Source organism: Trichechus manatus, unplaced genomic scaffold (genome assembly GCF_000243295.1).
Source record: "Trichechus manatus latirostris isolate Lorelei unplaced genomic scaffold, TriManLat1.0 scaffold00005, whole genome shotgun sequence".
In the NCBI taxonomy this organism is placed as follows: domain Eukaryota; kingdom Metazoa; phylum Chordata; class Mammalia; order Sirenia; family Trichechidae; genus Trichechus; species Trichechus manatus.
Genome location: NW_004443941.1, coordinates 27,430,315 through 27,444,420, shown reverse-complemented (window position 1 = coordinate 27,444,420; position 14,106 = coordinate 27,430,315). Strand labels below are relative to the sequence as shown.

General features: G+C 40.7%; 1 protein-coding gene across 3 annotated transcripts in view; it reads left to right on the top strand.

Annotated features, from left to right (window-relative positions):
- VIT (vitrin) overlaps nucleotides 1-14,106 on the top strand; it is a 140,948-nt gene that overhangs the window by 21,613 nt on the left and 105,229 nt on the right. For all 3 annotated transcript variants that reach the window (XM_004369564.1, XM_004369562.1, XM_004369563.1), the window contains exons 2-3: nucleotides 1,177-1,246; nucleotides 9,781-9,846. In XM_004369564.1, coding sequence (XP_004369621.1) covers nucleotides 1,195-1,246; nucleotides 9,781-9,846 — 118 coding nt within the window. In that variant the 5' untranslated portion in view covers nucleotides 1,177-1,194. The remainder of the gene's footprint in view (nucleotides 1-1,176; nucleotides 1,247-9,780; nucleotides 9,847-14,106) is intronic.

Below are 14,106 nucleotides of genomic sequence, written 5' to 3'. Positions count from 1 at the left end.
AATTACCCAGGGAATTTTTTAAAATCTTAATGCTTAGGCCCCACCTGAATAGATTCTGACTCAGTTGGACTGGGGTGCAGCCTGGGCAACAGGACTTTTTAAAACTCCCAGGCAATGCTAATATGCAGCAAAGTTAGAGAACCACAGCTCTATAAACTCCCCTTATATTCTGTAATCGGCCTTAGTGCTCTCATGGTATGGTTATTTGTGTCCACGTATGTTTTCCCACCTCTATTAAACTGTAGGTCTTTTAAGAGCAAGATCTGTTTTATTCTTCAATTTTTATCACCTTGTCTCTAATCATATACTACCTAATAATTAGCCTATGATAAACCAAACCAGAACCATTGCTGTCAAGTCAATTCCAACTCATGGCTATACCATGTGCTCCAGAGCAGAGATGCTCCATAGGGTTTTCTTGGCTGTAATCTTTACTTAAAGGAGCCCTGGTGGCACAACGGTTAAACGTTTGGCCACTAACCGAAAGGTTGGCAGTTCAAACCCACCCAGTGGCTCTGCAGGAAAAAAAACTGGCAATCTGCTCCCAGAAAGATTACAGCCTAGAAAACCCTATGAGACGGTTCTCCTCTGTCACATGGGGTTGCTATGAATCAGAATCACCTCGATGGCACACTACAACAACAATCTTTATGGAAGCAGATCATCAGGCCTTTCCTCTGCAGTGCCGCTAGGTGAGTTTGAACCACCGTTTAGGTTAGTAGTCAAGTGCAAACCATTTGTACTACCCAGGGACCTAGCCATGTAGTAGTCATTTAATAAATATTCATTGAATGGATGATGAACGATTTGTTTATTTGTAATTTAAAAATGTTCTTCTCTCAATACCAGAAGAGTAGGTTTTGTGCTAATTTGAAGACTGGTTGGACATACTCTTGAGGTTGTGGAGTTATTTCCTCTTTAGTTCTAAGTAAAGGCTGAATCTCTGAAGAGTAGGAGGCTGGTGGCTAGAATGGATTTTTAACTGAGAATGGATTGTCTGGGAACCAGCAAGGCCAGCCACAGCCATCTCTATGAGCTGCTTATAGAAAGCCACAGCTTGGAATCTGGAGACTCCTGAGGACAATGCAAAACAGTGCCGCCCATCCCCACACACTCCCAGTTCAATTCAAAACCTCTGGCTGAAATATGATGATGTTTTTGTTTCTTCCTCTCCAGGGTGCCATTCGGATATTTATGGGGATTGTTGTTCTCACTATGAAGGCATCTGTTATTGAAATGTTCCTGAGTAAGTACTTTTATATGTGTAGCTGGATACTCTTTGAACATTTTCCTAAGGGCCGAAAAGCACGCCAAGAAAAGTTTTAAACCAAGACAGAACATATAAATAATACAGTGTATTTTTTTTACTATAGATATGTTAGAGAGAAGTTTAAGTGAGAATGTTAAATGTAGATCAAATTCAGGGTGTGTGTATGTATATATAAGGGAGGCATGGTGGCACAGTAGTTAAGTGCTCGGCTGCTAACCAAAAAGGTTTGTGGTTCGAACCCACCAGCCAGTCCGTGGGAGAAAGATGTTGTCAGTTTGCTTCCGTAAAGATTTATGGCCTTGGAAACCCTATAGGGCGGTTCTACTCGGTCCTATAGGGTTGCTATGAGTCAGAATCAACTTGACGGCAGTGGGTTTGGTTTTTTGGGTTTGGTATATATTTTTTATATAAAGCAAATATATGTATTATGTATGTGGATCTCTATATATTACATATTTTACACCCACACACATATATACACACACATATCTGTATGTGGATTCAGCAACTAAGAAATATTTTACATGGAACAGTTTTGCAGATTCTAAATTTAGGGATCTTTTTGTTTCTTATTTGATTTTCCAAAAAAAATATATTATCATTAACAGACATGGCCTTACTTGTACCATTGGCAACTCACACTTTTAGAGATGAAACACTTCAAACTTATCCATTATCACCAGAGGAGAATACAGTTTTGGATAGGCCTTGCGGGCAGCAGGTGGACTAGAGGAGAGAGAAGTGCCTGTGGGTTTAGGACTAAGCCCAGAGGTAATCTTCTGTTAATCCTGGCCCCACAGTGCTGTGGCCTTGTTGGGTAGGGTGATCCTGTAGGTCATTGTGAAACTATTACCAGGGGAAGGTGCAAAGGCCCTTCAGATAGTCAAAATGTTCAAGGTCTGTGCAGAGGGAGTCTGGAGCTACATGGCAGAATTGGGAACCCGAAGAGAAAGAAATAACACAGTTGAGAAGACAAGGAAGGTACTGGGCATGGTGGAAGTAACACTGGACTGAGAGACAGGGGATACAGGTTCTAGTCCTGACTTCACCATCAGTTTGTTGATTCTGGCAAGTCTCTCCACCTCTCAGGGCCTCCATTTCCTCTTCTGTAAATTAATGTGGGTGAGCTGTTAACCACCCAGCCCTAAGTCTAATGTGGCTGCCAGATATCTAGAGCAACTCTGTCCAATCTTCTTGTGTCTTAGCTAAGTCACCCTCTCCTGTAGCCAAACATAAACCAGTTGCCATCCAGTCAACTCTGACTCATGGCAACCTCATGTGTTGCAGAGTAGAACCGTGTTCTATAGGGTTTTCAATGGTTGATTGTTTGAAAGTAGATTACCAGGCCTTTCTTCCAAGGTGCCTGTGGGTAGACTCCAACTTTCAATCTTTCAGTTAGCCGCTTAGCTCATTACTGCTTGTGCCACCCAGGGAGCCAAAGATAAGGGCACTAAGAATGTCTTGGGGTACACTATGCCCTGGGCAGTATCAATCAGGCCTCCTCACTGGCACTATCTCCTCCTAGCCCCTCTCAGGTGGTCAAAGCCCTGAGGGGCTTCTGGACACCTGAGCTAGGAGCCCTTCCCCCACCATTGCTGTTGTCCTTAAAAATTGGGCAAGGTTTAAAGTCCAGGGGCCCTGACACCACATCTACAATTTTCAGTATGCCTGGCCTGCATTAGCACACTGGGGACTATTCACCTGGGAAGCAACGAGCCCTTCCTCTCCACCTTGCCCTTTTGAGAGGTTATCTCCCTTCCCATACTAACTTGTACATTGGTAGGTTTCTAACATAGGGCAGGGGGTTAGGAATAGGAAGGATGCTGCTAGTGTCAAACAAAACGAATCAAGCAACAAACCCTGAGGCCATTTCACACTCTGCCATGCTCTCCAGCGCCACAGAACCAAGAAAGGAGATGTGACTGTCCTTCCTTGTCCCCCTGCCCCTTTCGGTCTGCCCTCTACAAAACTCATTTCCTTTCAGGGTTGTTCATTCATAAAGCAAGAAATAAAAATAGAGGAAGGAGACCCCTATTCAGAAATTCCCTGTCTAAATCCTTACATGCCTGCCTCTCAGCATCTCTCCAATCTGCCCACTTGGCTCCATCTCAAGGGTCATTTCCTCCATTAAGTGCCCCAGCACCCCACCCCCAGGCACTGTGACAGCCTCCCTGCCCCAAATCTTTACCCTCTAACTCATCTCCGTCACACCCAATGAATCTCCCTGAAGCACGCAACACATCACCACTCTCTTGATTTAAGCTCCTCGGTGTTTTCCCTTTGCCTTTAGGATGGATCCCAAGTTTCTGAAAGTGCCTTACTTGGGAGGCCTTCCTGATATGGCTCCTCCTGTCCTTTCCTATTCTCATCTCTCACTGCAGCCCTCACCCTGGCACCTAACTTCTAGTTTCCCTGAAGGCTGTGTCATTTCTCACCTCAAGGCCTCTGAGCATGCTGTTCATTCTCCCAGAACACTTTTCTCTCCCACACCCCACACGCCCACACCTCCCTGGCCTGGCAAATCCTATTGATTCTCCAGGAAGCTGCCCCTTCCCCCTGCCCCCCCAGTTTAGATCCAATTGTCTTCCTCTGTGCTTCCTTGGCACATTGTTTTCACCTTCTCACTGGTCTGGCTCCCCCAAAGACTGTAAACACATGGAGGGCAGGAGTGTGCCATGCTCACTGCTATACCTCCAGTGTTCAGCACATCTCGTTGGCACTCGATAAATAATGAGCATATAGGATTGTTCCTAGGGACAAAATGCTGGATTTTTCAAGTATACAGGACATCCAAATGATCCCCAAAGTCCCTCAAATTAACACCAATTAAATGTTCAATTAATATATATCAGAGCTATTAGGTTTAGATACATTGAAGTTTATGGTATAGCACGGTTTTATGTTACCCATGGTCACTGGAGAACACATATAATAAATGTGGCCCTTTGGGGAGCAAGCAGAATAAAGAGGCAAAGACCATAGTCAGCAAACTTGGATTCTAGTTCCAACTTCTATCCATAAATAACTGCGCAGCTTTAACGGAGATGTTGACCTTGGTTTCCTTTCTATAAAATAAAGGGACGCCTTTTCATGGTTTACATGATTGTAGAGAATAAGTTGTTATATCATTGCTATGAACTCTACTTTATTTGGTGCTAAATGGTTCACTGAGTACATAATCCCAAATTAAGCATTGAGGAAGTTTGAACCGCTGTTTATGATGATCTACCTTATACATCGGACTTCTGGAAGGCATTGTAGATACTACAGGCATTAGCATGTTGGGGTTTCTAAAAAGATCTAAAAAGAAGTTTATAGGCTAAGAATGAAGTGTTTCTTTAAAAGTATTCAGTAAATACTTACTGATTTAAGCATTGATTAGGTGTACTGGTATTTCATATCTTTTCTTGAAAGTAGATAGATTCTGATTGTAAATTATTACTGACAAGAAAAGCCGGAAACGTGAGCACAGATTAACCATGCCACTGTTTTTAGAAATCACTTTTCAGTATTGTAAGTCTATATGATTTTAATATGACAAATTAAAAAATAATTGTGTTGTCTTTTATAATTATAAAAGAAACAGTCTATATAAAATATAGACTATATATATAAATAAAGCATAAAATGGAGAAAATATAGAAAAATATAACAAAGAAATTATAATTCCACTGTTATTCATATTTTTGCATATTTATTCCAGTTATTTCTCCCTGTATATACTCTAACTTTATCAGAGTCATTTTTTAAGTTAGAGCTGAGCACTCACCAGGTCATTTGATATTGTTCTACACATCAGTTGTAATAAATGCTTAGGATCTTCCTATTACTGGACATTTCCAGTATTTCATTGTTTTCAAATTGCCATTAGAAATAATGCTGTGATCAGCATCTTTGTACATAAATCTCTGTCTACCTGTCTGACTATAAACCAGAAAAAAACCAAACCCTTTGCGCTTGAGTCAATTCCAACTCATGGCGACCCCTTGTTTGACAGAGTAGAACTGCTCCACAGTACTTTCTTGGCTATAATCTTTACTGAAGCCAATCGCCAGACCTTTCTTGAGGCATGTGCCTAAGGGTGTATTTTCTAGGTCAAAGGATATAAATATGTTTAAGACTTTTGATGCATAGTGTCTTAATTATCTAGTGCTACGATAACAGAAGTACCACAAGTGGACAGCTTTAAAAACATGAATTTATTCTCTCACAGTCTAAGAGGCTAGAAGTCCGAATTCAGGGCACCAGCTCCCAGGAAAGACTCTCTCTCTGTTTGTTCTGGGGGAAGGTCCTTGTTATCAGTCTTCGTCTGGTCTAGGAGCTTCTCGGTGCAGGGACCCTGGGTCCAAAGCATGTGCTCCATTCCTGGTGCTTCTTTCTTGGTGGCAAGAGGTCCCCCTCACGTCTGCTCGCTTCTCTCTTTTATATCTCAAAAAAGATTGACTCAAGATATAACCTAATCCTGTAGATTGAATCCTGCCTCATTAACATAACCGCCTCTAATCCTGCCTCATTAACATCATAGAGGTCAGGATTTACAACATAGGGTAATCACATCAAATCACAGAATGGAGGACAACCACACAATACTGGGAGTAATGGCCTAGCCAAATTGACACACGTTTTGGGGGGACGTCATTCAATCCATAACATGTAGTATCAAAGTGCTTTCCAGAATGGCTCCTCCTCCATCAGTGTCTGGGAATGCCTAACCCCAAATCCTTGCCAAGGTTAAGTGTAATCTTGTTTTCAGTATTTACTGACGAGATGTGGGAAAATATCCCCTTGTTTTGCTTTAGTTTGCAATTTTTCTCATTAATGAGATGGAACATTATTTCAAGCTTATTTATTTGCATTTTCTCTATAAATTATCTGTATGATCCATTTTTTTTAATTGAAGTAAGAAACAGTTATACCTTCAGTAACTTAACTGTACTGATTGAAACCCCGAGGAAAGGAAGAGAGAGAGAACTAACGGGAATTTTTTATTTGAGAAAGCAATTTTACATTTAATATGTTTTGAAATTTCAAGCCCTACTGAAGAACAGTGTAAACTTTTTATGTTAATCAAAACTGGAACATTGGATTTGAAAAGACTGAGAAACTTTACTGCCAAGTGGGTAAATCATGATTGCCTTGGAACTTTGGATTCTAGATTCAGTTTCCTTGAGACATCTAGACACTCATGGGCTCGGTAACAAGGTGACTACTCCTGCAGAAGGGACTGGCTTTCAGACCTGTCCTTCCTTTGTACTTTCAAGTGAGCACTGGCCAGCCAGTAGCTGTGCTCTGCTGGGCTTCCTAAAACCAGTTGCCGTTGAGTCGATTTTGACTTGTGGTGACTCCATGTGTGTCAAAGTAGAACTGTAATCCATAGAGTTTTCAATGGCCGATATTTTTTGGAAGCTGATTGCCAGGACTTTCTTCCGAGGCACCTCTGGGTGGACTCCAACCTCCAACCTTTCTTTAGCAGCAAGTGTGTTAACCATTTGCACCACATAGGAACTCCACTGGGCTTCCTAGGAAAATGAACAAGACTGAGTTTTCTCTCACCCAAGTTAAATATGCTATTCACCATTTCTAAGGTAGCTAGAGAGGTCTTGCTGACAAGGAATGAAGACTTGCTCCTGGACCTAAATACATTTACAGACCTTAGTGACCAGCCTTCAGCTTGAGGAGTGGTTTCCGTGGAGTACTAATTAGCAAGCGTGTAAACTGAGGCTTGGATATACTGCTGATAGTAAAGACTTTATTAACCACTATTTTTAAACTGAATCAGCCATGAGGATTTCAGCCTGGAGGGGCTTGGGGAACTGAAAGTGAATGATGGGGTGGTCTAACTGAAATATTTATTGACATAACAATGCTGAGAATTGCAAACCACTTGCCACAGAAACACAGCACAGAAGGGAAGTATTTGATTTTCCACAAGAATTGATATCAAAATTTATTTCTATTTTACTTACTCTGTCACTTAACTTGCCTAATTTTTTTCTGTATATTTATTTAGTACTTGTAAAAATATGCTAGGATTCTAGATATTTATTTTTGTGCATACAGCAAATAGGTGGTCTTTGCACAGAGTTTGATGACACAGAAACCACTAGGAAAATTACACCTCCGGGACGCTAACACCTACCCAAGCCCCAGAAGTAAATAAAGCCTAAAAAATATCTGCCTTCATTCTGCTTGGCCGGGCTTTTGGTTCTCGCTCAGTTCTCCTTCATGTTTCTGGTCTTGCAGGACATGGTGTCAACGGGCCAGACCTCCATGAGTGCTAATAGTCAAAATTGAGGATAATTCAGGGGCCGCATCATTGGCACAGATTAGCTCAATAATCATAAGATAAATAATAAGTTTTCTTAACACTTGGTGACGTTGCCAGTTTTTCCTTCAAAAATAGCTGCAAATTTTAATTTTATTTATAATAAGTCCATTCATACCTAAATTGAGCATCTGTTTTCTCTTAAAACAAGCACACAACCTAAGGGGTAAAATGTCTATTTTGCTTGTTCTATTTCCCCATGCTCATCTACAGAGTACCAACCCCATCGAGAAAGTGAGTTTCTCAGAAAAGTGCTTAAAATGGAATCAAGCAGAGTGGTACTGCCTTTGGGTGGGTGAGGTGGGAGAAGGCCCAGAGAGGAAGAAAGAATAGAGACTTGGCTAGTCTCTTGAAAGGAAAAACAGCGCTTTTCTATCCACAAGAAGAATCAGGATAGCTACAGAGAAGTGAACATTTTCATACATTACTACCAAAAGTAAATAAAACCAAACCCATTGTCACAGAGTGGATTCCGACTCATGGTGACCCCTGTGTTACAGAGCAGAACTGAGCCCCATAGGGTTTTCCTGGCTGTAATCCCTACAGAAGCAGATCATCAGGACTGTCTTACGCAGAGCCGCTGGATGGGTTTGAACAACCAACTTTTCGGTTGGTTGTTGTTGTGAGGTGTCATCAAGGCAGTTCTGACTCACAGCGACCCTGTGTACAACAGAAGGAAACACCGCCCGCTCCTGCACCGTCCTCACAATGTTGTTATGCTTGAGCCCACTGTTGCAGCCACTGTGTCAATTGGTTTGTGGCCGAGTGCAAATAGTTTGAGCCACCCAGGGACTCTTCTGGTACAATAATAATAGGAGTATAAATTGGTTTTAAAATTACTATGACATATTTTCACAATATGTATCAAAATTTTAAGTGGGCATAGCTTTCAGACAAGAAACTTTATTTGGAAATTTATTTTAAGAAAATAATAATAGATCTGTGCAAAGATGAAGCTATTTATAATAAGAAGTCTATTCATCAAGATTGGCTAAATTATGCGAAACTTGGCAGGCAGTTAAAATGATTGTGGAAAGAACATTTAATGACAAGAAAAAAACGTTGGTCTATATCCTTAAGCAAAAATATATTATAAAACATTGTAAACAGTATGAGTATGATCAAATGTTTGTTTAAAGTTACCCATGTAAGTTCGTGTACACATAGATAAAGACTGGAAAATATTCTACTTGTGTTTATCGTATTTTCTGTACTCTTTTGTGTTTCTTACATTTCCTACAAGGAACATGTATTACTTTGGTAACAAGGAAAAATAAGTCAGCATTTTTTTTTTAAACCAAGGCTTAACAGGAAAATATATCATCTTAGTAATAAGAAAAAATCAGTCAATATTTTTCAAAAACACAGGACTCAATTTCATCTTATCTGCTTGAAAGTAAACTGGTCGTGTGACTTTGAATTGAAAAGGTGAAGAATTCCCCCTCCTTCCTCGAGCTTTATGCTTCCTGAGGAGAGTAGTGTCTAAATGTCATCTGAGGTTCTGCTCCTGTTTCTGAGGAGGGAGTTCAGCTATTTGCAGTTGGCCTTCAGGGAGCACAGAACAAAGTGCTGCTACAGTGGACACCAGGGCCCTCAGACTCATACCTCAGATCCCGTGATGAGTTTCTCCTTCTTCCCCTCTATCCCGTCTCCTTCCCTTCTCTTCCCAAACAGCCTCTCTTCTGAGCTTTTTATATTTCCCCTCCATTTGGCCTTCCCTCGGTCACACTTGGCACACACACACTTCGGCACTCATACACTTGCACACACACAATCCTCTACATTGGCCATTTGGAAACTCATTGTGCAACAGTGGGATGAGCACAGGAGGGGCCTGTGTGCTCACCTACCTCTATCCTTTATTCCTGGGACCAGGCAGATTAGCAGACTTCTCCAGGCCTACGTCTCTCCTTTGGAAAATAGAGACTGTAGGGTTGGTACGGTGAAATTCAAAAACAGCAAAACAAAGGGTAGGTGTCCAAGAGGTAGTTTGGAAAGGAACTTTCAGCAGAGGTTAACAAATGTATACAAACTATACGTCTTATTTCCCCAGCCTTAATATAAGGAAAAATTATTTCAATTAGAACGCTTTAATGTGTGATTGAAACAAATACAATGGTCAAAAAAGAGAAAGTGTTCAGGTGAAATAATATTGATAAGATTTTTTTGTATTTTCTTCATGTAGTTTTTCTGGTGACTGGAATACATTCAAATAAAGAAATTACAAAGAAGATTAAAAGGCCCAAGATCAGTAAGTAAAATTTCAACTGCTCACTAGCACAGGCTTGCGTCTCCAATATGGAGGGTCAATACGCTCGTTGTAGATAATTTGTAAGTTTTTTTTTTTTTTTTGTCTGTATTTCAATTACTTTGCATTCAAACTAATTATTGATGAATTTTATTAATTACCAACCTCATTCCATAAAGAAGGAGTCTGAGATTAGAGCAAAAGGTATATGACTCCATGGTGCTGGAAAAACACAAAATGCACATACAAAGACCAGTGACACTATGTGCCTGTGGCTGACCTGAAGGAGCATTTTCCTACCACTGAAACAGTTTCCATTCCTCATACTAGAAAATTCAGTCTGGCTCATACAAAGATCCAGCAAGCCTCACCAGAAAAGCACATGAGATTTTCATATCCAGTCAGTAGAAGAATAAATTTCATTTTTGGGTGGTGCTCCAGTTAAGACTGGATGACAGAAAATCCAAAATAACAGTCACTTAAACAAGATATAAGTTTATTTCTCTCTTCCCTAAATATTGTCAGGCTGGGCTTTTATGGAAGCTGCACAATCTTCAGGGACCCAGACTCCTTCTGTCTTATAATTCTGCCATTCTCAACATGGCTCCCAATTCATGGTCTAAAATGGCTGCCCCAGCTCCATCTATTATGTCCACATCCCTTCATTCCAGGAAGGGATAAAGAAGGTCACATACTGGCTCCCTTTAAAGATACTTCAAAAAGTTGAAAACACCACTTATGCCAATAATGAGGGAGATTGGGAAATGTCTTGATTTCAAGTAGCCACGTGCCTAATTAAAAGTAAGGGGTCCTATTACTAAGGAAGAAGGGAAGAATAGGAATTGGGAGACACAGACGGACATAGTAGGACATAGATGGGAAATCTCACACCAAATGTTATGAGCACCCTGGGATATCTGGATACAGATTTTTAGGCTTGATGGATGACTGAGTTAAGGTGTTATTTACAAAGGACCATAAAAGACAGACTTTAGATATAGCAAGTATTCTGTGCTCTTCACAAATGCAACTTTCTTTATAGGCATTAAATTTAAGTGTCTTGAAATCAGCAATATTAACAATTTGAAATAAAAGAGATTTGCTTCATATACCACTCTTTTTTCTTCTGTTCCTTTAAACCCTACTTGTGGGATTTCCTGTTGAAATGAAACCAAAAGGGCAGCCATCCACAGCCTCCTAGCCTGAAATACTAAAAAGGAATCAGATGTTTATTTATTCCTGTCAGGACCAAGCACCAAGAGGACTGGACCTGGAGCAGATGTGTGTTCAAAACAATGATTGAGTTAATATGGAGACAAATGCACGAACAAGTATGAATTCCTTTGGGCTGTTTCTGGTGTCTTCATTAACTCATAACAAAAAACATGAAAGGTTCCATGATTACCATGACAACAGTTTTCAATGACTATGAAAGTCTGTGCTAAATGACCCAAGGGCAAACCTCTTTGTGAGATCTCAAATGGATTGAGTTTCTGATATGCTAAATTCTAACCTTATCCTCCGCATCTCCCTAGTGCTGCAGCACATTTGAATCAATAAATGCATGAAGCCTTTTCTCTAATTAGAAACTCTGGCACAATCATTAAATGAGGAAAAAAAGATACAGTGAAGGAACTGGATATTCCCAAACCATGGCAATATCTGATTCTTGACCTCGGGAGTATTTCCAAATCACAGTCTATAGCTTGAGGCCAAAAAAATTTTTATTTTTTTCTATTCAATGTTGTCAGCTGCTGGGGCAGGTGACTGATGGCAACGGAAGCACATCATATTCATTTGACAATATTTATTGGGTACTGCATCATGATAAATGGAGAAAATATTGAATTTGTGAAGGATTTCATTTTAGGTGGATCCACAATCAATGCCCATGGAAACAGCGGTCAAGAAATCAAACGATGCATTGAATTGGGCATATCTGCTGCAAAAGACCTCTTTAAAGTGTTATAAAGGATAGATATCACTTTGAGGACTAAGGTTCACCTGACACAGTCCATGATATTTTCAGTCACCTCATATGCATGTGAAAGCTGGACAATGAATAAGGAAGACTGAAGAAGAATTGAAACCTTTGAATTACGGTGTGGGCGAAGAATGTTGAATATACCATGGACTGCCAGAAGAATGAACAAATCTGTCTTGGAAGAAGTATAGCCAGAATGCTCCTTAGAAGCAAGGTTGGTGAGATTTCATCTCACATACTTTGGATATGTCAGGAGGGACCAGTCCCTGGAGAAGGACATCATGCTTAGTAAAGCAGAAGGTCAGCGAAAGAGAGGAAGACCCTCAAGAAGATGGATTGACACAGTGGCTGCAACAATGAACTCAAACATAGCAATAATTGTGAGGATGGTGCAGGGCTGGGCAGTGCTTCTTTCTGTTGTGTACGGGATTTCTTTGAGTTGAAACCGATTCAACACCACCTAACAACAACAAAAACATTGGGTGCTGCCAAGTATCAGGCACTGTATTAGGCACTGGTATACAACAGCGACTGAGACTCTCTCTTTTCTCTCACAGAGCTCACATCTAGAAAAGGAAGAAAGACAAATCAACAGGCAAATATAACGTAGTATGTGTGTGCTAGGATAGGGGAAGCTAAAGGTACTCTAAGAGCAAAGAGAAGAAGCTGTGTATCTGAGAGGTCTTCCTGGAGGAAGTGACACACTCTAAACTGATATCAGAAGGCCAAAACAGGATTGGCCAGGGACATAACCTCAGTTAAACTCTGGTTGACCTAGTCTAGAGGTCCCTGGGTAGCGCAAATGGTTTGTGCTCAACTACTAACCAAAAGGTTGGTGGTTCAAACCCACCCAGCGGTGCCAAAAAAAAGAGGCCTGGTGATCCGCTTCTGTAAAAATTATAGCCAGGAAAACCCATTAAAGCACAGTTCTACTCTACTTAACACATGGGGTCTCCATGAGTCAGAATCGACTCAATGGCAATGGGTTTGTTTTTGTTTTGTTTCGGACGTAGTCCAATCGCTCAAACAAGGGGATTTGGAAAGTCTAACTCCCAAAGCCTGGAGGGAATGTTGTTCTCTGCCCTCTCTCCTGCAACAGGAGAACATGAAATCATGGTTACCTTCTTAGACCAGTAAAGGGGAAAAAATACAGTGAGAATAAAACATAAGTTAACACGTTCGTAAATTAACTTGTATAGTCCAAGGTACACTTTACCTTACTGCACGAAATGAGTGTTTTACCGCTTTATTATTAGAGATGACTTTTCCAAGGTGCTCATTTGTCTGATCTGTTTTGGAGCCATAGGTCTAGCCTTACCCAGAAGCACCATTGGGGTAGGCTCAGTCAACACAAACTACTCAAGCAGTTTCTAACAAATGGCCAAAATATGACTGCATTTTTCTTGATTGTTTAAGGCAACAAGTAATGACTAAAGGGCTTAGGTGTATTCATTACGCTTTTCCTAAGGCAATCATGACACCCGTGGATTTTAAAGATTAACTTCATTTATTTGTAGCCACAAAGGTTACATATCCAAAAAGGTCTACTCTTCAACTCATGAGCCTTTCAGCCCAAGCAATAATAAACACATCATACCTTACCACATAAATTACGTCCACCAAAGACTCTAGAAAAATCCCTGCCTGGCAGAGTGTCTGTGCTAGAGAAGGAAAAGCGTTTAAGCTTTACAATCTCCTCAATAGCTTTTCTACATGTAAAGAAGCCCCAGAAGAGCCCTAGAAGGAATGAACTTAGCCCAAAGTTGTGTCAGGTAAGATAGTGTTACGCAGATGAAAACCTCGATGATTAACTCCATACAACTAATTAATCAGTAGCCGTTGAGTCAATTCCAACTTATGGTGATCCCGTGTGTGTCAGAGTTGAATGGTGCTCCATAGGGTTTTCAATGGCTGATTTTTTGAAGTAGATCACAGGATTTTTTTCCAAGGTGCCTCTGGGTGGACTCTAAACTTCAATCTTTCCAAGCTCATTAACCATTTGTACCACTCAGGACTCCATACAACCAGCTACCTATTCTGCAAAGTCTCTGACTTCAGTGAGCCTCCAATCTCATATGAGATAAAATAAAAGTATGCAAAGGAAAGCCTTTCTGGACTCAACCCGCCTCCCCAACACAGGTCTACACAAATCTGGTTTAGGTGATCCCTGCATGCACTGTACTTCCTCTATCAAGACTTACCACATATCATTATCAGAGCTTTTTTATACAGTCTGTCTTCCTGGCTAGACCAAAAGCCCCATGAAGACATATTAGCTT